Below are 24,035 nucleotides of genomic sequence, written 5' to 3'. Positions count from 1 at the left end.
TTCTTTATTAAAATACTATTTTAAAGTTAGTTTATAAAGTAAAAGATTGTGTATGGTGCTCTAATACACCTTTAGTTTTGGCTAATTTTACCCTAACTACCTACCTTCTCCAATCTTCCTACTCCCATTTCCCTTTAAGCCTCCCTCCCCTTCCTTCCTCCTTTCTGCTTCCATATTGCATGCATTTCACTATGCCCTCCCTCTCCAGACATTGGTCTCCAAATTCCCACCTCATTGTCCTTTCTTGCTGCCTGGCCTCTACTGACTCCCACTCCAACAAAGCTATGTAAAATGTGAATCTGTGGTCCACATAGAGCAGAAACCATGGCAGAGCTGTCCTTCTGTGGTCCACATACAACAGAGACCACGGCCAAGCTGCCCTTCTGTGGTCCACACACAGCAGAGACCACGGCAGAGCTGCCCTTCTGAGGTCCACACACAGCAGAGACCACGGCAGAGCTGCCCTTCTGAGGTCCACATACAGCAGAGACCGTGGCAGAGCTGCCTTTCTGTTGTTCACACACATGAGAGACCACGGCAGAGCTGCCCTTCTGTCATCCACATACAGCAGAGACCACGGCAGAGCTGCCCTTCTGTAGTCCACACACATGAGAGATCACGGCAGAGCTGCCCTTCTGTGGCCCACACACAGCAGAGACCACGGCAGAGCTGCCCTTCTGTCATCCACATACAGCAGAGACCACGGCAGAGCTGCCCTTCTGGGCCTGGATTACTTAGTATATGATTTGGAGGTTCCATTTATTTTCTTACACTTTCATTTTTCTTTGGTACGGAATAGATTCAACTCTGCATATGTACCACATTTTCATTACTGGTTCTTCAGCGGATGAACATCTAGGCAGCTTTCAGCTCCTGTCTGTTGTGAATAAGGCAGCAACGAATGTGGATGTGCAGGCATGTCTGCTGTCGGATATGGAGTCCTTTGGGTATGTGCCCAGGAATGGCGTAGCTGGACTATGTGACTGTTCTAGTTTAGAGTTTTGGGAACTCTCTGCTGTTATTCATAGTGATTGTACCAGTTTATACTCCCATTAACAGTGGATATGGGTTTTCTTTTCTCACATGTTTGCCAGTGTTTACAGTCATTTGTTTTCCTGAAAAAGACTGTACTTACTGGAGTAAGATAGAATCTCAAATTAGCTTTGATTTGCATTTCCCTGAAGGTTAAAGACATTGAACACCTAAAAAAAAAAATGTTCATCAGCCATTGCTATTTCCTCTTTTGAGAAGTTCCTGTTAATTTCATAGCTAATTTTTAAAATTTGGTATTTGTTTTCTTGATGTTTAATTTTAAAAAATTCATTGTATATTTTAGGTGCAAATCCCCTGTTAGATACTTACATAGCAAAGATTTTCTGTTTTTTCAGTTGGCCATTTCTATTGTGGAAGAAAAGCGTTTTGACTTCATAAAGTCCCATTTGTCAAATGGCCTTACTTCCTGAATTGGCAGTTTGAATTAAATGTCCTCTATAGTCTTGGGCATTTGAACACTTGCTCCCCAGGTGGTGGTGTTTCAAGAGGCTCTGGAAGTATGCCACAGGAAGGGAGAGTTGTTCAAGGACTTACTCATTTGAAGTTTGCTCTCTGCTTCCTGCCTATGGTTCAGGAGTGAGCCCTCAGCTTCTGCTGCAGCTGCCATAGGTGCTGCCTGCTGCAGGACCCCCTGCCTTTCCAGACTCTGCTCCTCAGGAACAGCAAGGCAAATATCCTCTTCCTCTATGCGTTGCATTGACGACGGCATTTCTTACAGCAATAGAAAAGTGACTAAGATGCTGAGATGCCAAATCCTGTTCAGAAAGTCTTTACTTAGACTTTAATTAAATTAATGTACTCTATTTTTTCCTCTACTAGTTTCAGGTCTTAAGGTCCTTTAACCTTTCAAAGTTGATTTTTATGCAGGGGTTTCTTCTGCGTGTAGATTTCCAGTTTTCTCAACATCATTTGTTGAAGATGCTTTCTTTCCTCCAGTGTATATTTTTGTCATCTTTGTAGTTTTCTCAGGAGATCTTACCTATTTCCCCTTCCCCAGGGGAATTCATGTATGTCTCTATTAGGGTTCTCCTTGTTCCCTGGCTTCTCTGGGATCATGGACTATAGGCTGGTTATCCTTTGCTTTATGTCTAATATCCACTCGTGAGTGAGTGTGTACCGTGTTTGTCTTTCTGGGTCTGGGTTACCTCGCTCAGGATGCTTTATTCTAGTGCTATCTATTCGCATGCACATTTCAAGATGCCATTGCTTTTTGTGTAAATGCACCACCCCTTCATCCTCGTTCACCAGCAATTGTTCTAGCACTGTATATATTTTTCCTTGTAGACCTTAGATCTGTTTCTCCGTCTCTTCAGTCCATAATGTTCTTTCTATAACACCATGTAGGGATACCTTTGTGGTCATGAATCCTTTTATCCTGCATGAAAGTGTTATTATCTCTTCAATTATGACAGTTTTGCTGAAGGACCTAGGCTGAGGTGGTATCTGCATTTTTTCAGAGTGTTTGAAAGTTTCCATAGAAAAGTCCGTTGTAACCAGATGGGATATCTTTCCCTTGATCTAGAAATTTTCTTCTATGATTTGATTGGAATTATTTTGTAGGCCCCTGGAATGAAGTTCTCCTTCTTTGTCTATAATTCAAAAGTTTTCTTTTCTTCCGTGTTGTTCTAAAGATGTCTTATGCTATGTTCATACATTTAAAAATTATATTTTTTGAGTGAATGATCCCATTTATTTAGCTTTTCTTTGAACCCTATATTCTGTCTTCTACATGATTTATTACTGGTGAGATTTTCCATTGTATTTTCTAAAATGACTTGCTGAGTTCTTAAATATCCAGGTTGATTTCATCTTGGGTTTTTTTTTAGTATTTGTACCTCCTTACTGAACTATTTTTTCATATCCCAATTTGTATTCCTTATTTCATTAAGCTATTTGTATTTGGAATTCAATGAGGAGTGCATTTCCGTTCTCTTAAAATTCATTCAGATAGTCATTCATGGACTCTTTAAATAGTTTGAACATATTTATAATTTTTTAAAATTCTTTGTCTGGAATTTCATCTTAAGTATTCTCACTGAGGAATGTAAATATGAAGTTGATGATCTTTGGAGGACACAGTGTCATCATTTTGTGTGTGTGTGTTGCTTTAAGTTTTAACTTTAGGATTTTTGCTGTTTTTGGGTTATATCTTTTGGTATGAGTTCACCTATGTTGAGTGGGCATTTAGTTTTCCGCTTGCTATTAATGTATTATGGCTACATTTTAAATCAGTTGGGACTACTAGGTACTGTTTGTGGATGTGGCAACTGAGGCAGCCCCAGCTTAACTTAGGAGAAGGTATGGTCTCTGCATGGGCGATCTGCATGTGTTCGGAGAGAGAGAAAGGGTGGATTGCCAGGGTTGGCAGGGATCTGTCCTCTCACCTGAGGAGCAGGAAGCACCCCAAGCAGGTCCTGAGAAGCTGAGATTTAAGTGCAGTGCCGGGCGGGGGTAGATGGGCCCCTTGGTTTCTGAGACAAGGAAGGTTAAGACGTCAGAGTAAAGTGTATGACCTCTGACTTGGGGAGCAAGCTCCCCTTGGATCATGAGACAATAGCATTAGAATGCCCATGAGAGGGAGATGTGACTTTTGACGTGCGGAGTAGGTTCTGCTCAGGTCTTCTTTGGTAACAGAGAGTGAGAGATCTGGCCTCTGACATGGGGGCACATTCCACATGGGTTCTGAGATGCTGGGGGTTAGAGTGCCGAAGGGTGGGACATGTGGCTTCTGACTGTGAGTCCTGAGAGTGAAGTCCATGTGGAACCTGAGATGGGACATACGGTTTCTAACTTGGGTCCTAAGATGGTGATTTAGGGAGCCAGAACAAGGCAGTTGGGCTCTAACCTGGGAGTGAGCTCTTTTGGGGCCTGAGGCACTGGAGATTGGGGGACATAATGGGAAAGATGCCACTGGTCCGGAGAGGAAGCTCTGTGTGGGCTTTGAGATGTTAGGGGCTAGAATGCTTAAGAAGGGGATAGCAGTCTCTGACCTGGGGGTCAAACTTCACAGGTCTTAAGATGTGTAACATTAGGTTGCCCAAGGGTTTGAACTGGACTCTAAAATTAATTTTTATTCATACAGATGATCCCATCTTATTCTTATAACTCTCATAAAATTACATTAACTTTATGATAAAAATGACTTTGTTCAGTGATTGTATAATTTTCCTTTACTAGCACTTGGTATTGCCAATGATTTTGAATTTTAGTCATTAAAAAGTATGTTATAATATCTCTTAATGTTTTAGTGTGCATTTCTCTGATGACTAGTGGCATGTGTGGGTTTTTTTCTTCATGTACTTATTGACCATTTGTACATCTACTTGAGTAAATGTTTGTTCATGTACTTATTGACCATTTGTACATCTACTTGAGTAAATGTTTGTTCATGTACTTATTGACCCTTTGTACATCTACTTGAGTAAATGTTTGTTCATGTACTTATTGACCCTTTGTACATCTACTTGAGTAAATGTTTCTTCATGTACTTATTGACCCTTTGTACATCTACTTGAGTAAATGTTTGTTCATGTACTTATTGACCCTTTGTACATCTACTTGAATAAATGTTTGTTCATGTACTTATTGACCCTTTGTACATCTACTTGAGTAAATGTTTGTTCATGTACTTATTGACCCTTTGTACATCTACTTGAGTAAATGTTTCTTCATGTACTTATTGACCATTTGTACATCTACTTGAGTAAATGTTTGTTCATGTACTTATTGACCCTTTGTACATCTACTTGAGTAAATGTTTGTTCATGTACTTATTGACCATTTGTACATCTACTTGAGTAAATGTTTCTTCATGTACTTATTGACCATTTGTACATCTACTTGAGTAAATGTTTGTTCAGATCTTTTGCTTATTTTAGTTCATTTAGTTTTCCCAGTATTATTGATAATTCTATATTTTAAAGATATACAGTTTAATGCTTTAATATATGCATATTTTTGAAGAAAAACTATCACCTTATACTCAGGCTGTCCTGGAACTTGATGAATGTATGTATTTTGAAATAATTACCACAATCAAGCTAGTTTAGCTGACATATCCCCTACCACCTCATTGTCATTTTTTTAGACAAAATGTATTTATTTTATGTATATGTATATCTGTGCCCCAGATGTGTGTCTGATGCCTGAGAAAGTTAGAAGAGGGCATTGGAACCCCAGGAACTGGAGTCGTAGATGGCTGTAAACCCTCATGTGGGTGCTGGATATTGAGCCCAGTCCTCTGGAAGAACAGCTAGTGCTCTTAATCATTGAGCCATCTCTCTAGCCCCAGTTTTCATTTTTAAAAATGTAATGGTAACAGATAAAAATAAGCCTACTATTTACTGTAATCATGTCTCCAGAACCTGTAACAGAGTTCTTGCCCCTTGACTAAAGTCTTCCCATCTCCGCCACCCCTTGACTCCTGGAAGCCACCCTTCTGCTCTTGTTTTCGTGAGTTCCCACTAAGTGAGATTGTATATAATTAACTGTATTCTTGTATCTGATTTGTTTCAAATTAGCATGATGACCTCCAGGTTCACCCATGAGATTGCAAATGACACCAATTCCTTAATTTTAAGAACGGACTAAATTCTGGAGAGATGCTCATTGGTAGCTGTTCTTAACTCTAGTTCCGGGGGTCAAGTGCCATGGGTGTCAGGAACACATGTGGTGCACACATATACTTGTAAGGAAAACACTCATAAAAGGTGTTTGGAAGTGCCCCTTCTCTCAATTTTTAAAAATAGTTTAAGGATTGACTGACTGTGCCAGTAGACTTTGCTATGAACTCATCAGGCCCTGACTTTTCATTTCTAACTCAGTGTCCTCATTTGTTGTGTGTCTGTTTATGTTATTGATGTCTTGCTTTTTGTTTTTGTTTTTTTTTTTTTTGATGGTCCTCTTTTTCTTTTGGTTAGTTGGGACAGGGTCTGTAAATCTTATTTATTTTTTCAAAAAACCAACTCTTACATTTGTTGATTATTTGTGTTTTTTTCATTTCTATTTCATTAATTTCTGCTCTGATTTTTATTATTTTTTGCCATCAACTGGTGTTGGATTTGGCTAGTTCTTACTTTTTTCCAAAATCTGAGTTGCATCATTAAGTTTTAAATTTATGCTCGTTCTGATTTTTAATATAGACATTTAAAGTGATAAATTTACCTGATAGGATTGATTTAAATGCATCCTAGAGGTTTTGTTGTGTTGTCGTTTTCATTTAGTTCTCAAATATTTTTATTTCTTTCTTTAATTTCTTCTTTGACCCATTCATCATTCAGCAATGAGTTATTTAATCTCTTTGGATCTGTGTATTTACAAGAAACTTATTTGCTGTCAATTTTAAATTTTATTATATTATGGTCAGATAGGATGAGCAAAACTACTTCAAACTTTTTGAACTTGTAAGAATTTGTTTTATGTCAGAAGACATGATCTTATTTTAGAGATGTGACCATACGCTGCTGAGTAGGAAGAATCAAAGACCTAAACATGAAATGCTGAAGCTACTGGAGCCAAACTAGGCAGTACCCACACAATAGAGGTGTAGGGGAGGACTTTCGGAAAAGGATCCCATTTGCACAGGAATTGGAATCAAGAGTTGACAGGTGGGACCTCATAGAACAAGCTTCTAGACAAGTGAAGCAGAAGCCCATAGAAAAAGTGAGAATTTGGAGGAGACCCTCCGACCTCAGCTTTCCTAAAACATTCTGAACTACATCATATTTATCCTCATGCCTGCAGGTAAATACAACCCTTGCCCCCTCAGCAAGGAAAGTGTTTTGTGCCACAGATGGAGACAATTATGGAAACCAAAACCTATCAAGTCCCAATGGATCCATCTTCAAAGCAATTCTGTACCCAAGGTTTAGGGAGCATCATGGAAGAGGGAACAGAAGGACTGTAAAAGCTTGAGGTGACATCGTGTCTCCTAGCAACGCCAGAAGGAACACTCAAAACGACTCTCCAGCAGGACTGCTTAAACCTGAGCTGAAAGGGGCAGTAATAGACTTGCAAATATGGACAGGGGAAAGACCCAAGGCTGAGCTCAGTCTTACACAAAGAGTTACAGGAAACTGAGGAGAGCTACAAGCAGGAGAGATAGTGGTCCCCAGGGAAGATCACACCAATTCGTTATGCAGTGCTGAATGGTCAGCCTGAAAATATATGTACAAGCAACACTTACACATTGAGAAAGTTTTATTTATGTATTTAGGAATATATATATATATATATATATATACATGTATGTCCATACACACACAATATACATATATGTGACAATAATTAATGGGGGGAAGGCCATGAATTTGAAAGAGAGCAAGGAGGGGTATATGGGAGGGTTGGAGCTGGGAGAAAAAGGAAGAGGGATGTAATTGTATTGTAATCTCAAGAAAGAAAATACTTTTAAGAAGTATTTTCTTTTATAATGTTCTGAACTTGGTTTCTGTTGTAATGTTTGTCTGATCATTGCTGATTCTACTCATTTGGGTTCTTTCTTTCATTTGTTTAGTTAAGTCCAGGTGCTGATGATCTTGTTTATCTTCAATTTGTAGGCAGACTGTCTTGGCCTTTCTTGTTTGTGTTTTTGTGATGAGATTTGGCATGTTGTTGGTTGTATGTCTGATGTGAGATTAGTTTTATTTTGCTTTTGTCCAAGCTTGGTTGTTTTCAGATCAGTGTTGATTTTTTTTTCTTAGACTGAGTCCAATTCTATATTAAACAAGAAAATATGTGAGTGAGACAGATGACTGGATCTCATTGATGTGCAACCCGTACTACTCAAGATTTACCTGGGAATATGTGGATTCTATGGGTGGGCGGCATTCAGCTTCATAGGCTGGCGTAGAGGCTGTGGAACTAAGCTGAAGGTTTGGATATGCAATTTTCCAGGGTTTTAACTATGTGACTGATGATTGACCTGAGGACTGGGGATAAAGTGAACATCTGAGGTTATAGGTACTCATCAGGCTTTGGCAGCACACAGATACATATCCCAGGATAGGCCTGAAGGTTGGATGCAGTACAGGCTGGGATAGAGTCCAGGAGATTCGCTAGACTGGACTAGCATACAGGATGTGTGACCTAGGCTAAGTCTGGAGGTTCAATATAGCATGTGTAGGATAAAATCTGGTGAACTCAACACCTGGGCCTGGCACATAAGGTTTGCCACTGGAGCCATGCCTGGGGATTGAGAATGGTATAAGACTCTCCAGACTAGTCTGGGACACTTGGTGTGAAATCTGGGCTGGGTATGGGGAGGGTTTGGTAGAAGGGGGTCAGGCGGACTCATCATTGCTAGGTCAGGGCACAATATGTGGAGTATGACCTGGTCCTGGAGGGCTTTATATCTTTCCCTTCCCTTCCCTTCCCTTCCCTTCCCTTCCCTTCCCTTCCCTTCCCTTCCCTTCCCTTCCCTTCCCTTCCCTTCCCTTCTCTTCCCTTCCCTTCCACCTTTTCCCCTTCTTTTCCTTCCCCTTCCCGTTTCCTTTCCCTTCCCCTTCCTCTTTCCATATCCCTTCTTATTAAGGCTGGATAAGGCAACCCAGTAGGAGGGAAGGGTCCCAAAAACAGTTAACAGAGTCTGAGACAGCCCCCTGCTCCCAATATTAGGAGGCTCACCAGAAGATCAAGCTACCCAGCTTACAATATGTAAAGAAGGTCAGACCCATGCAAGCTCTCTGACTGGCCTTTCAGTCTCTTTGAGCCCCTATGCACCCAGGTTAGTTGATTCCAGTTTTCTTGTGATGTCCTTGACCCTTTGTTTACCCAGTCTTCCACAGGATTCCCCGAATTCCTCCTAATGTTTGGCTGTGGGTTTTTGCACCTGTTTCCATCAGAAACTGGGTGAAGCCTCTTTGATAACAATTGAGCTAGACAACAACCTAAGAGTATAGTGTATAGTAGAATAGCCTTAGGAATCATTTCATTGACATTGTTTTGCTTTTATTGCCAGTCACGTTTGATTCTCTCCCAGGTCTCTGGGCTGTCCAGCCTCTGGGTCCTGTCCCTCCAGGCAGTGTCAGGGGTGGACTCTGTCTCATGGTATGAGTCTCAAGCTGGACCAGTCATTAGTTGGCTACTCCCATAATTTCTGCACCACTCTTACCCCAGCACATCTTGTAGGAGGGTAAATTGGAGGTCAGAGGTTATGTGGCTGTGTCACAGTCCCAGTACCACCCATGGAAGTTGTGCCTGGTTACATGAGACAGCCGGTTCATGCTTCATATCCCCCATTACTCGAAGTCTTAGCTAAGCTCTCCCTCATAGATTCCTGGAGTTTCCATTGCACTAGGTTTCTGCTTCATCCCAAAGATGCTCCCTGACTATGCTCATAGCAACTTTATTTATGATAACCAGAGATCGGAAACAACCTAGATGTCTATCAACCAAAAATAGATAAAGAAAATGTGTGGTACATTTACACAATGGAGTATTACTCGGCTGTTAAAAACAATGACATCCTGAGGTTTTCAGGCAAATGGATAGCACAAGAAAAGATCATCCTATGTAAGGTAACCCAGACCCAGAAAGGCAAGTATGGTATGTGGTAACTCATAAGTAGGTATTAATTATAAAGTAAAGGAAATCCATGCTAAAATTCACAGCCCCAGAGAAGCTAAGTAACAAGGAAGGCTCAAGGTGGGAGGGTGCACATGAATTTCACTGTGAAGGGGAAATAGAATAGACATCATAGGTGAATTGGGGGAGGGGTCTGGATGGGAGTGGGCATGGGAACAGGACGATCAGGTAGGGAGAATATAGAGGAAGGGAGTATTGGGAGCTTTTAAGTTTTCTATCTGGATAGTCTTCGGATTATGGGACTTTGGGAAATAGCTACTTGTGCTGGTTTCTAGTTTGAACACTTGTGTGAAGGAAGTGAAATGAAATAAAAGACAGACAAAGCTCAGTATCTAATCACCACTAATTTATTGTCAATATCAATGCAATCTACTTATTTGAATCCAAAGACTTAAAGCAAATACATTACAGTCAAACAAAGAATCCTATGACAATGGTAAGCTTCCTTCCCATCTGACTACTGATGATATCTCTACACAGGGGGAGAGTACACTACTTATATTTCCATACTGTAAGATGTCAAAAGAAACAGAAACAATTTCTTACAAATGGGAATGAAGCTCTTTCTTGCTGAAATCAAGTTAAAACCCATGCTTGGATCCTTTGGTCCTGTACCACTTTTCCAATGGCTATAGAGAAGCATCCGAAGCAAAAACTTAATGGCACTTATTCACCTACTGATTTAAAATGTACCAAAGAAGTATCTTGGTGATTTGGGTAAAAATAGAAACCACTAATACTCTGTCCTGTTTTTTCCTCTTTCTCTTACCATCTAACATTAAAGATTAAACTGTGTGTTGACATAAGATAAAGCTTTGGCAACTGCAATGATAATACATTTATTATATATAGTTCTTTACCAATAAATGTATAATTTATTACAACTTTAGCATCACCCCCAACTAAATATAATTTTCAGATAGATACCTTAACCAAACCCCATATTCTTTAAATTGTTCCAAACTTAATCCCACTAAGCCCCAACCTTTTTAAGTTAGTCTTCAAACTTATTCCCCAAACTAAGCATTTATCCAGTGCAATATCCTAAGTATCCCAAATATCATGCATTATTTGGGAGGAACTCAGTAACAAGGAATATAGGCTACCTTTCATTTAAAAGAAAAGAATGAGAGCAGATATGTCCAGATTGAGAAAGAAATGACATGAAGAGTTCTACAACAATTTCTCATTTCTTAAATTAACATTTAAGTTAATGGTAGCTCATTTCCTTCCTCACTCTGGAATTAACGTCTCTGCTCTTGGACATACTCATAAAGGGGAGTGCTGCTATTGAAACTGTAAGAACCCAAGCCTATATTTCTCATTCCAGAGTTTCCTTCCCTGATGCTCTGATAGTCAGGGTCACCTTGTCTATTGTCCGCATTGTAAAGTGACAATTGTCCAGTAGTATGGGATCTACTGTGTCCACGTGGAGGTGTAAATTGTCCAAAGTCACAAGCTGAGGAGGTTTCTACTTGCCTATACACACTTATTGGTTGGTTTTCATTACAAATTGAGGGGTTTCCACATTCCAAGTGGTTTCCACATCTCCCATATGATTGAGGTTGCTCATAACTAGAATATTGGTCATATCCAGAACCACATGATCCAGAGCTAAATGAGTTACGTGAATCAGACCTGTATTGTTGTGAACTAGGACACAGACCAGATCTGGGACAATTTTGAGTAGAGATAGAAGAGGGATATGAACAAGACCCATATTGTTCAGAGCTAAAACCCTGATTACACCCAGCCGCAGGTATTCTCTGGCTAGAATAATGACTCGAGGGACATTCATATTGGCCATAGTTAGAAGACTGACTTGAACCAGACCCTTGTTGACCACAGCAGGAAGATTGGTTTGAATTAGATCTGCACTGACCATGAGAATATGACTGTCCGTAGCTAGAAGATTGATTTATATTAGATCCATAGTGGGGGTAAGTAGACTGACATGAACTAGATATTTGATTACCATAGCCAGAACAATTAACTGAGCCAGATCCATACTGGCCAAAGTTGGAAGAATCTCCACAGGTATTCCCCTGACTACTACAGGAGGAAGAATGATATGACCCAGGCCTTTGGTGGTCATAGCTAGAGGACTGCCAGGAAGTAGAAACATGCTGATCACAGTTAGGTGACTGACCTGAGCTACAATGGGGAGGCCTGGAAAATGGTATTTGTCTGGATGGTGAACAACTTTGCCCATTGCTAGATGAGGAAAAAGTACTAGATTCATGCTGACCACTGACACATGACTCTCCACACGAGGAATGCTGTTGCCCACTAAGAGAAGAGTGACCATGCCCAGATGCATGTTGACTAAAGCCAGAAGACCCTCCTGAGCCAGACCCAGATTGTTGGGAGCCACAAGACTCCCTTGAGCTAGACCTGTTCCTTTCATGGCTCGATGACTGTCTTGATGATGTACCACTCTGTGTACTAGGAGAAGAGTGACCTTGTCCAGATCCTTGCCTACCAGAGCCAGAAGAGTTTCCAGATGCAGAACCATATTTCCCTGAGCCACAAGACTGTCCTGACCTAGATCCACTTGTACGCTGGCTAGAAGACTGACTTGCCCCTGAGTTGTGTGTCCCATAGCTGGATGACTGACCATAACCAGAGCCATGTTGTCCATGTCCAGAGAAGGAACCCTGTTGGCTACCACCAGAAGACTGACCTTGCCCAGATGCATGTTGACTAAAGCCAGAAGACCCTCCTGAGCCAGACCCATAGTTCTGGGAGCTGCAAGACTCCCTTGAGCTTGACCTGCTTCTGCTGTTTCTGGAAGACTGGCTCACTCCTGATCCATGCTTGCCATAGGTAGTGGACTGACCTGAGCTGCCGCTTGATGAATGTCCTGAAGAAGAACCACATTGTCCAGTACCAGATGACTGTCCTTGCCCATATCCTTGTCCTGTGGAGCCAGAAGAGTGTCCTGATGTAGAACCATATTCACCTAAATGAGAAGACGGTCCTGACCTAGAGCCACTTCTGCTCTGTCTAGAAGACTGACTTGAACCTGACTTGTGTGTCCCACTGCTGGAAGACTGAGCAAAGCCAGTGCCATGCTGACCATGGCTAGTTGAATGACCATAGGAAGAGCTGTGCTGATGACTACCTCCTGACTGTCCAGAGAAGGAACCCTGTTGGCTACCACCAGAAGACTGACCTTGGCCAGATGCATGTTGATTAAAGCCAGAAGCCCCTCCTGAGCCAGACCCAGATTGTTGGGAGCCACAAGACTCCCTTGAGCTAGACCTGTTCCTTTCTTGGCTCGATGAATGACGTAAAGTTGATCCATGCTTGCCAGAGAGAGAGGACTGACCTGAGCCAAAGCTTGATGACTGTCTTGATGTTGTGCCACGCTGTGTATTACCAGAAGAATGACCTTGTCCAGATCCTTGCATACCAGAGCCAGAAGAGTTTCCAGATGCAGAACCATATTTCCCTGAGCCACAAGACTGTCCTGACCTAGATCCACCTGTACGCTGGCTAGAAGACTGACTTGCCCCTGAGTTGTGTGTCCCATAGCTGGATGACTGACCATAACCAGAGCCATGTTGTCCATGTCCAGAGAAGGAACCCTGTTGGCTACCACCAGAAGACTGACCTTGCCCAGATGCATGTTGACTAAAGCCAGAAGACCCTCCTGTGCCAGACCCATAGTTCTGGGAGCTGCAAGACTCCCTAGAGCTTGACCTGCTATTGCTGTTTCTGGAAGACTGGCTCACTCCTGATCCATGCTTGCCATAGGTAGTGGACTGACCTGAGCTGCCGCTTGATGAATGTCCTGAAGAAGAACCACATTGTCCAGTACCAGATGACTGTCCTTGCCCATATCCTTGCCCTGTGGAGCCAGAAGAGTGTCCCGATGTAGAACCATATTCACCTAAATGAGAAGACTGTCCAGACCCAGAGCCACTTCTGCTCTGTCTAGAAGACTGACTTGAACCTGACTTGTGTGTCCCACAGCTGGAAGACTGACCAGAGCCAGTGCCATGCTGACCATGGCTAGTTGAATGACCACAGGAAGAGCTGTGCTGATGACTACCTCCTGATTGTCCAGAGAAGGTACCCTGTTGGCTACGACCAGAATACTGACTTTGCCCAGATGCATGTTGACTAAAGCCAGAAGTCCCTCCTGAGCCAGACCCAGATTGTTGGGAGCCACAAGACTCCCTTGAGCTAGACCTGTTCCTTTCTTGGCTCGATGAATGACGTGAAGTTGATCCATGCTTGCCAGAGTGAGAGGACTGAGCTGAGCCATAGCTTGATGACTGTCTTGATGTTGTGCCATGCTGTATCCTACCAGAAGAGTGACCTTGTCCTGATCCTTGCCTACCAGAGCCAGAAGAGTTTCTCGATGTAGAACCATATTTCCCTGAACCACAAGACTGTCCTGACCTAGATCCACTTGTACTCTGGCTAGAAGACTGACTTGCCCCTGAGTTGTGTGTCCCATAGCTGGATGACTGACCGTAACCAGAGCCATGTGGTCCATGTCCAGAGAAGCAACCCTGTTGGCTACCATCAGAAGACTGACCTTGGCCAGATGCATGTTGATTAAAGCCAGAAGTCCCTCCTGAGCCACACCCAGATTGTTGGGAGCCACAAGACTCCCTTGAGCTAGACCTGTTCCTTTCTTGGCTCGATGAATGACGTGAAGTTGATCCATGCTTGCCAGAGAGAGAGGACTGACCTGAGCCAAAGCTTGATGACTGTCTTGATGTTGTGCCATGCTGTGTATTACCAGAAGAATGACCTTGTCCAGATCCTTGCATACCAGAGCCAGAAGAGTTTCCAGATGCAGAACCATATTTCCCTGAGCCACAAGACTGTCCTGACCTAGATCCTCTTGTACGCTGGCTAGAAGACTGACTTGCCCCTGAGTTGTGTGTCCCATAGCTGGATGACTGACCATAACCAGAGCCATGTTGTCCATGTCCAGAGAAGGAACCCTGTTGGCTACCACCAGAAGACTGACCTTGCCCAGATGCATGTTGACTAAAGCCAGAAGACCCTCCTGTGCCAGACCCATAGTTCTGGGAGCTGCAAGACTCCCTAGAGCTTGATCTGCTACTGCTGTTTCTGGAAGACTGGCTCACTCCTGATCCATGCTTGCCATAGGTAGTGGACTGACCTGAGCTGCCGCTTGATGAATGTCCTGAAGAAGAACCACATTGTCCAGTACCAGATGACTGTCCTTGCCCATATCCTTGCCCTGTGGAGCCAGAAGAGTGTCCCGATGTAGAACCATATTGCCCTAAATGAGAAGACTGTCCAGACCCAGAGCCACTTCTGCTCTGTCTAGAAGATTGACTTGAACCTGACTTGTGTGTCCCACTGCTGGAAGACTGACCAGAGCCAGTGCCATGCTGACCATGGCTAGTTGAATGACCACAGGAAGAGCTGTGCTGATGACTACCTTCTGTTTGTCCAGAGGAGGAACCCTGTTGGCTACCACCAGAATACTGACTTTGCCCAGATGCATGTTGACTAAAGCCAGAAGACCCTCCTGTGCCAGACCCATAGTTCTGGGAGCTGCAAGACTCCCTTGAGCTTGACCTGCTTCTGCTGTTTCTGGAAGACTGGCTCACTCCTGATCCATGCTTGCCATAGGTAGTGGACTGACCTGAGCTGCCGCTTGATGAATGTCCTGAAGAAGAACCACATTGTCCAGTACCAGATGACTGTCCTTGCCCACATCCTTGCCCTGTGGAGCCAGAAGAGTGTCCCGATGTAGAACCATATTCACCTAAATGAGAAGACTGTCCAGACCCAGAGCCACTTCTGCTCTGTCTAGAAGACTGACTTGAACCTGACTTGTGTATCCCACTGCTGGAAGACTGAACAGAGCCAGGGCCATGCTGACCATGGCTAGTTGAATGACCACAGGAAGAGCTGTGCTGATGACTACCTCCTGATTGTCCAGAGGAGGAACCCTGTTGGCTACCACCAGAATACTGACTTTGCCCAGATGCATGTTGACTAAAGCCAGAAGACCCTCCTGTGCCAGACCCATAGTTCTGGGAGCTGCAAGACTCCCTTGAGCTTGACCTGCTTCTGCTGTTTCTGGAAGACTGGCTCACTCCTGATCCATGCTTGCCATAGGTAGTGGACTGACCTGAGCTGCCGCTTGATGAATGTCCTGAAGAAGAACCACATTGTCCAGTACCAGATGACTGTCCTTGCCCATATCCTTGTCCTGTGGAGCCAGAAGAGTGTCCCGATGTAGAACCATATCCACCTAAATGAGAAGACTGTCCAGACCCAGAGCCCCTTCTTCTCTGTCTAGAAGACTGACTTGAACCTGACTTGTGTGTCCCACTGCTGGAAGACTGACCAGAGCCAGTGCCATGCTGACCATAGCTAGTGGAATGACCACAGGAAGAGCTGTGCTGATGACTACCTCCTGACTGTCCAGAGAAGGAACCCTTTTGGCTACCACCAGAAGACTGACCTTGGCCAGATGCATGTTGATTAAAGCCAGAAGTCCCTCCTGAGCCAGACCCAGATTGTTGGGAGCCACAAGACTCCCTTGAGCTAGACCTGTTCCTTTCTTGGCTCGATGAATGACGTGAAGTTGATCCATGCTTGCCAGAGTGAGAGGACTGACCTGAGCCAAAGCTTGATGACTGTCTTGATGTTGTGCCATGCTGTGTATTACCAGAAGAATGACCTTGTCCAGATCCTTGCATACCAGAGCCAGAAGAGTTTCCAGATGCAGAACCATATTTCCCTGAGCCACAAGACTGTCCTGACCTAGATCCACTTGTACGCTGGCTAGAAGACTGACTTGCCCCTGAGTTGTGTGTCCCATAGCTGGATGACTGACCATAACCAGAGCCATGTTGTCCATGTCCAGAGAAGGAACCCTGTTGGCTACCACCAGAAGACTGACCTTGCCCAGATGCATGTTGACTAAAGCCAGAAGACCCTCCTGTGCCAGACCCATAGTTCTGGGAGCTGCAAGACTCCCTAGAGCTTGATCTGCTACTGCTGTTTCTGGAAGACTGGCTCACTCCTGATCCATGCTTGCCATAGGTAGTGGACTGACCTGAGCTGCCGCTTGATGAATGTCCTGAAGAAGAACCACATTGTCCAGTACCAGATGACTGTCCTTGCCCATATCCTTGCCCTGTGGAGCCAGAAGAGTGTCCCGATGTAGAACCATATTGCCCTAAATGAGAAGACTGTCCAGACCCAGAGCCACTTCTGCTCTGTCTAGAAGATTGACTTGAACCTGACTTGTGTGTCCCACTGCTGGAAGACTGACCAGAGCCAGTGCCATGCTGACCATGGCTAGTTGAATGACCACAGGAAGAGCTGTGCTGATGACTACCTTCTGTTTGTCCAGAGGAGGAACCCTGTTGGCTACCACCAGAATACTGACTTTGCCCAGATGCATGTTGACTAAAGCCAGAAGACCCTCCTGTGCCAGACCCATAGTTCTGGGAGCTGCAAGACTCCCTTGAGCTTGACCTGCTTCTGCTGTTTCTGGAAGACTGGCTCACTCCTGATCCATGCTTGCCATAGGTAGTGGACTGACCTGAGCTGCCGCTTGATGAATGTCCTGAAGAAGAACCACATTGTCCAGTACCAGATGACTGTCCTTGCCCATATCCTTGTCCTGTAGAGCCAGAAGAGTGTCCCGATGTAGAACCATATCCACCTAAATGAGAAGACTGTCCAGACCCAGAGCCCCTTCTTCTCTGTCTAGAAGACTGACTTGAACCTGACTTGTGTGTCCCACTGCTGGAAGACTGACCAGAGCCAGTGCCATGCTGACCATAGCTAGTGGAATGACCACAGGAAGAGCTGTGCTGATGACTACCTCCTGACTGTCCAGAGAAGGAACCCTGTTGGCTACCACCAGAAGACTGACCTTGGCCAGATGCATGTTGATTAAAGCCAGAAGTCCCTCCTGAGCCAGACCCAGATTGTTGGGAGCCACAAGACTCCCTTGAGCTAGACCTGTTCCTTTCTTGGCTCGATGAATGACGTGAAGTTGATCCATGCTTGCCAGAGTGAGAGGACTGACCTGAGCCAAAGCTTGATGACTGTCTTGATGTTGTGCCACGCTGTGTATTACCAGAAGAATGACCTTGTCCAGATCCTTGCATACCAGAGCCAGAAGAGTTTCCAGATGCAGAACCATATTTCCCTGAGCCACAAGACTGTCCTGACCTAGATCCACTTGTACGCTGGCTAGAAGACTGACTTGCCCCTGAGTTGTGTGTCCCATAGCTGGATGACTGACCATAACTAGAGCCATGTTGTCCATGTCCAGAGAAGGAACCCTGTTGGCTACCACCAGAAGACTGACCTTGCCCAGATGCATGTTGACTAAAGCCAGAAGACCCTCCTGTGCCAGACCCATAGTTCTGGGAGCTGCAAGACTCCCTAGAGCTTGATCTGCTACTGCTGTTTCTGGAAGACTGGCTCACTCCTGATCCATGCTTGCCATAGGTAGTGGACTGACCTGAGCTGCCGCTTGATGAATGTCCTGAAGAAGTACCACATTGTCCAGTACCAGATGACTGTCCTTGCCCATATCCTTGCCCTGTGGAGCCAGAAGAGTGTCCCGATGTAGAACCATATTCCCCTAAATGAGAAGACTGTCCAGACCCAGAGCCACTTCTGCTCTGTCTAGAAGATTGACTTGAACCTGACTTGTGTGTCCCACTGCTGGAAGACTGAACAGAGCCAGTGCCATGCTGACCATGGCTAGTGGAATGACCACAGGAAGAGCTGTGCTGATGACTACCTCCTGACTGTCCAGAGAAGGAACCCTGTTGGCTACCACCAGAAGACTGACCTTGGCCAGATGCATGTTGACTAAAGCCAGAAGACCCTCCTGAGCCAGACCCAGATTGTTGGGAGCCACAAGACTCCCTTGAGCTAGATCTGTTTCTTTCATGGCTCAATGACTGTCTTGATGATGTTCCACACTGTGTACTATGAGAAGAATGACCTTGTCCAGATCCTTGCCTACCAGAGCCAGCAGAGTTTCCAGATGCAGAACCATATTTCCCTGAGCCACAAGACTGTCCTGACCTAGATCCACTTGTACTGTGGCTAGAAGACTGACTTGCCCCTGAGTTGTGTGTCCCATAGCTGGATGACTGAGTATAACCTGAGCCATGTTGTCCATGTCCAGAGAAGGAACCCTGTTGGCTACCATCAGAAGACTGACCTTGCCCAGATCCATGTTGACTAAAGCCAGAAGACCCTCCTGAGCCAGGCCCAGATTGTTGGGAGCCACAAGACTCCCTTGAGCTAGACCTGTTCCTTTCTTGGCTTGATGAATTACGTTGCGTTGATCCATGCTTTTCTGAGGAAGGTGACTTCCACTTTGATGACTGTCTTGATGTTGTGCCATTATGTGTACTTCCAGAAGACTGTCCTTGTCCTGATCTATTTCCTATAAATCCTGACTGCTCTCCAGAAGAAGCGCCATATTCACCTACACTAGAAGACTCTCCTGACCCAAAGTTATTTCTCTTCTGGCTAGATGACTGGCTTGATCCTGAGTTCTGTGTCCCGGACCTTGATGACTGCCCTCCTTCACAACCTGATGATTCTCTTGGTTGTATATCATGGTTTTTATTACCATAGTGCTGGTGTTGGCCAGAACCCTTTTTACTCTTGCCAGCCGACTGTCCTGAGCCAGAGCCATGTTGAAGGTAGCCAGAAGATTCCTTTGAATTACATCTTCTGCTCTCCCTAGGCATGTGGGTTGTTTCTGATCCATGTTGTCCCTGTTCATATTTCTCACTGTTTTTGAAGTGACTTGAAGTTGTTCTTTCTTCAGAACCTTGTTGGTTCCCATTCCTTGGTTTTCTACATTTTGACTCAGATTTGTGTTGATTTCTTCCTCTTGAATCCCTAGAATAAGCATCATTCTCTCCTGCACTAAAACTTGAAGAACTTGAAGAGGCATCCTGCTCTTTGTCGTCGTTTTCTTCTTCACTCTGTTCCTTTTGTTGCTGGTGACTGTGATTTCTTTGCTTTGACCCTGAAGCTTGGCAGTAATCTCTGCCAATAATTTTGTTACAAGCCTGAGATAGCTTGACTATCATGAGAAGATACTCAGTAAAGTCCACTTTGTTGTTATGATCTCGATCCAGACTTTGCATGATGATTTCTACCGTGTCTGGATCATCTGGATTCTGTAATGAAATTCAATCAAATGGAGGCTCTGTAACTATAGATTGTAAAACAAGCTAACCCTTGTGACGAGGCTGTCAATATTTAATAAATTAGATTTAAATTGACTGCATAGTTCTTTTGACTATGATGATGAGGAGAGAGAGAGAGAGAGAGAGAGAGAGAGAGAGAGAGAGAGAGAGGGCCAGCACATAGTCAAGCAGTAAATTGACAAGAACAATTAGCCAGGAGGGGATGCAATGGAAAGGTTGAAGCAAGCAAGTGGTCTTTTTTTTTTTTTTTTTGTAAAGATAGTAGCTGATAACCGTTAACAGTGCTTTGGAGGCCAGGGAAGTATGATCCTGAGTTTGAAAACAGCATGGGTAGCATGACAAGTTCCTGAGTTCCTTGGATAGAAAGTAAAGCCTTGTCAAAAAAAGGAAGGAAGAAACAAAGAAAGGAAGGAAGGAAGGAAGAAAAGGGCAATAGGCAATAGTTAATCAAGGCTCATTAGCTAAAGTCGAAATAGTAATTGTAGACAACTGCATGGATTATATATAATTTTTGTCCATTTAGTTAATTTGCTAGTTACAGATTTAAAACAATTTTGGCGGGGTATGTGTTACTGCTGTCTACATAGCTCTGTATTATGAAGGGTCTAAAGCAGAGAATGATTTCAATGGTTATACTGCACATTATGATACATGCCCTGTATCTCATCACTCTGTAGGTAGAGGCACTAACATCTGGAGTTCAAGGCCATTTTCTTGAACTAAGAAAACAAAATGTAAGAATATGAATTCAATCTATTTTGCATATTTTCTGTGGTTCATAAGAATTGCTCTCACAGACAAGAAATTTTTAAGTATATGAATTTGCCTGTTGTTTGATAGAATCATTTTAACATAATCATGTTATAGAAACATTATTAGTCAGTTGTTTATGACATTAAAGTCTGCCAAATTTAGTTCTCTACTACCAAATAGGAGAGTCTTCTCTGGTATTTGACATATAAACAAAAGGTAGGGTAAACTAGAGAATTTCTTCAGTTCTTAGCACTGATGTAGAGTTTTTACCTTTAGAATTTGGCGAAACTCATTTTCTAGAAGTTCTTTCATCTCTTTTGGGCTCAGCATGTCACATTTCCCATACTCAGTGGCGTATTGGTAGAAAACTTCGATGACAGTGACAATACCTTGCAGGAGTTTAGGCATCTTGTTGCAAATTCAAGTGAAGCTAGATTGGGAAAGAAGAGATTGATCTCTTAGTGCTTAAACACATAACTACTTCTAGTCATTTGTGATAATTATCAGCCATGATTAATTTTCTTTCTATACTAGTTAAGAATGAATTCAAAGTCGAATAACTTGTTCCAGCTATGTAGCAAGAGAGTGATGAAATTAGAGCAGGTGCCCTATGTCTTATTTCAGTTCCTGAATGGTTGTAGGGGAGGCTTTCCTTGTTGGGTTATAGAAAACCTGAATGTGCTAATCCATCCATGCCTTAGTTCTTTTTAGGTTTCAACCATCACAGTACAGGGGAAAGACATGTTACTTATATTCTGTGCCTAAATCTACCCAAAGAGCCCAGGTGGCTAACTTGGATTTTCAGTTTCCAGGATAAAGAAAGTAGAAAAAATGAGCAGAGCCAACTGCAGGGTTAGGTGATAGGAGCTGAGGGAGCTCCTATCAGACAGCTTCTATTTTCATTCTTCAAGTAGGACTGTTTCTCAGGGCTTTCTGCTTATACAGCAGAGAGAAAAAAGAGACAAGCTGCCAAGGGCTTACTAGGCTCCTAAACTCTCAAGGAAAGATCTCAAGTAGGTACTATAAACAGAGTAGTTTTATATAAAAGTCTATCATAATATACTAAAACGTAAGCTTTTGAATATAATGTGGACTTTAGGATTTAATAGACTATATAATATATAAGACTATAAAATTGGACTATAGTATTTAATAGTATTTATCGTCAGTAGAACTGAATGGCTGTCCACTTACCTGAGTCACCAGCGGAACAGCAGGATGGAGACTGATGTTGCTTGCAGGGTGCTGCTCATTGGAAACACTGGCCTTTATATAGGGACAATGACGGTCCATCCTAGGGAGGAGCTGCTTCCTTTGAGATGTCCTAGTTCACTCCTAAACAAGTCCAGCTCCTTCTCCATCTCCACCTCCTAGGTGTTTATCTTCTTACTTCCTTACATGTGAACTGGAGATTGCAATAGTAGTTCCCAAATCTGGGCTAGTACCAGCCCCACCTGTCGAACTCTTTAGGACACTTTGCAGAAAGGCTTTTTTTAAAAAAAATAAAATTGTGTGTGTGTGTGTGTGTGTGTTTGTGTATGTATGTGTACACCCAACTGTGTAATGTTGTATATAATGATGTATACTTTAATAAAAGTTGAATGGAATGACATGAGAATCCAAATGTAAAGTAATCATGGAATTTGATGTTCAGAAGAAACCTGAAATATTACATAGTCAGATGCACCCACTTTAAACTAGTCTAATGTAAGAGATTCCAGCCAAGGTGACGTCTAGGATTTTATTAGCTCTTGGGAGCCAGTATTTGCCTAGAGAGGCTCCTCTTTCCATCTCTTTGTCTAACTACCATATAAACATAGCAAGAAGAAACATGTTTTTTTTAGGTTCCTCCTGATCGTGCCTGTGGCTTTTTTTAAATCCCATTGTTTCTATACATATATATTTACTTTTATGTCCCTCTGGTGTTAATTACTTCAACATATATTATTATTTCATCTTTTTTTTTTCACTTGGATTACCTTTTAGCAGTATCTCTCTAGTGAACTACTATTTTTCACAATTAACTTCGGGGTTAGCAGCATGCTCTATCACCCCCAGTATTTTTCATTGACTCTAGAGATCAAACTCTTGTCTTGTTGCTTTTGAGGTAAGCATGCTACTGACTGAACTATCTACCTATTCTGATTATATAGTTTTGTCAACCATAACATTTTATAATATTTCAAACCACTTTGTTATTATTAACATTATATAAAAAATAGAAGACACAAAAGTTGTGTGTGCTTGCTCACAAAGGTGTGTGTATTTGCTTGTGAGAAGCTAGAGATCAATGTCAGGCATCTTCTTTGATGACTTTGCATCTTTTGAGACGGGGTCTCACTGAAGTCAGCTATACTGTCTGGCCAGTGAGCTCTGGGGAATCTTGCCCTTCCCCCATGTTAGGATTACAGGCACCCTATGCCCATGCCTGGTCTTTTTTTGTTGGGGAGGGGCTTAGGTGCTGAATCTGAGCTCAAATATTCATAATTGTATGCTAATAATTTTACTGACCCAGCCATTAATTCAGTCTCCAAACTAGAAAATTGAAAACATTGGTAAAGAAAGAAAAATCACCTTCCATCCTCTCTTCTCTCCCTAACTCCATGCTCCCAATTTTCTCAGGAGATCTTTTCCCTTCTGAGGGAGATCCATGCATTTTCTCTGAGGGTTCTCTTTGTTACCTAGCTTCTCTGGGCTCATCCTTTGCCTTACATTTAATATCCACTTATGAGTGAGAACATACTGTGTTTGTCTTTCTGGGTCTGTGCTACCTCATGCAAGATGCTTTTTTTTTTTCCAGTTCCATCCATTTGCCTGCAAATTTCAAGATGTCATTTTTCTTTTTACCATTGAGTAGTATTCCATTGTGTAAATGTACCACATTTTCTTTATCCATTCTTCGGTTCAGGATCATCTAGGTTGTTTCCAGGTTCTGTAGGAGGAGGAGAGGAGAAGGAGAGGTGGGAGGAGAACATGAGGGAATGGGATGGTCAAGATGGGGAAAGAACAGAGTGGGAGAGCAAGGAAAGAGATATCTTGATTGAGGGAGCCATTATGGGGCAATGGAGAAATCCAGCACTAGGGAAATTCCCAGGCACCCACAAGGATGACCCTAGCTAAGACCCTAAGTAATAGTGAAAAGGGTGACTTAACTGACCTTTTCCTGTAATGAGATTGGTAACTACCTTAATTGTCATCATAGAATCTTTATCTAGCAACTGATGGAAGCAGATGTAGAGATCCACAGTGAAGCCCAAAGTCCAGTTGAATAGAGGGAGGACCAATAATATGAGCAAAGGAGTCAAGACCATGATGGGGATGCCCACTCAAACAGTTTGCCTTAGGTAATGGGAGCTCACTAACTCTGGACTAACAGTGGGGCAACCAGCATAGGATCAAGCTAGGTCCTCTAAATGTACATGACAGTTGTATGGCTGGGGA

At 43.1% G+C, this 24,035-nt stretch overlaps 1 protein-coding gene across 1 annotated transcript; it reads right to left on the bottom strand.

Moving 5' to 3' along the window:
* Positions 1 to 10,877: 10,877 nt before the first annotated feature.
* On the bottom strand, positions 10,878 to 21,002 carry LOC121437767 (hornerin-like). The gene is made up of 2 exons (XM_041637843.1): positions 20,865 to 21,002; positions 10,878 to 19,811 (listed from the first exon to the last, which is right to left on the bottom strand). Exons 1-2 carry the CDS (start codon positions 21,000 to 21,002, stop codon positions 10,878 to 10,880), a joined length of 9,072 nt encoding a protein of 3,023 aa, XP_041493777.1.
* Positions 21,003 to 24,035: the final 3,033 nt, after the last annotated feature.

Source organism: Microtus oregoni, unplaced genomic scaffold, assembly GCF_018167655.1.
Source record: "Microtus oregoni isolate MIOR12 unplaced genomic scaffold, Mior012 000054F_ref0000373, whole genome shotgun sequence".
NCBI lineage: Eukaryota > Metazoa > Chordata > Mammalia > Rodentia > Cricetidae > Microtus > Microtus oregoni.
The sequence above is the reverse complement of the archived record's forward strand: the minus strand, read 5'-3'. Positions and strand labels throughout refer to the sequence as shown.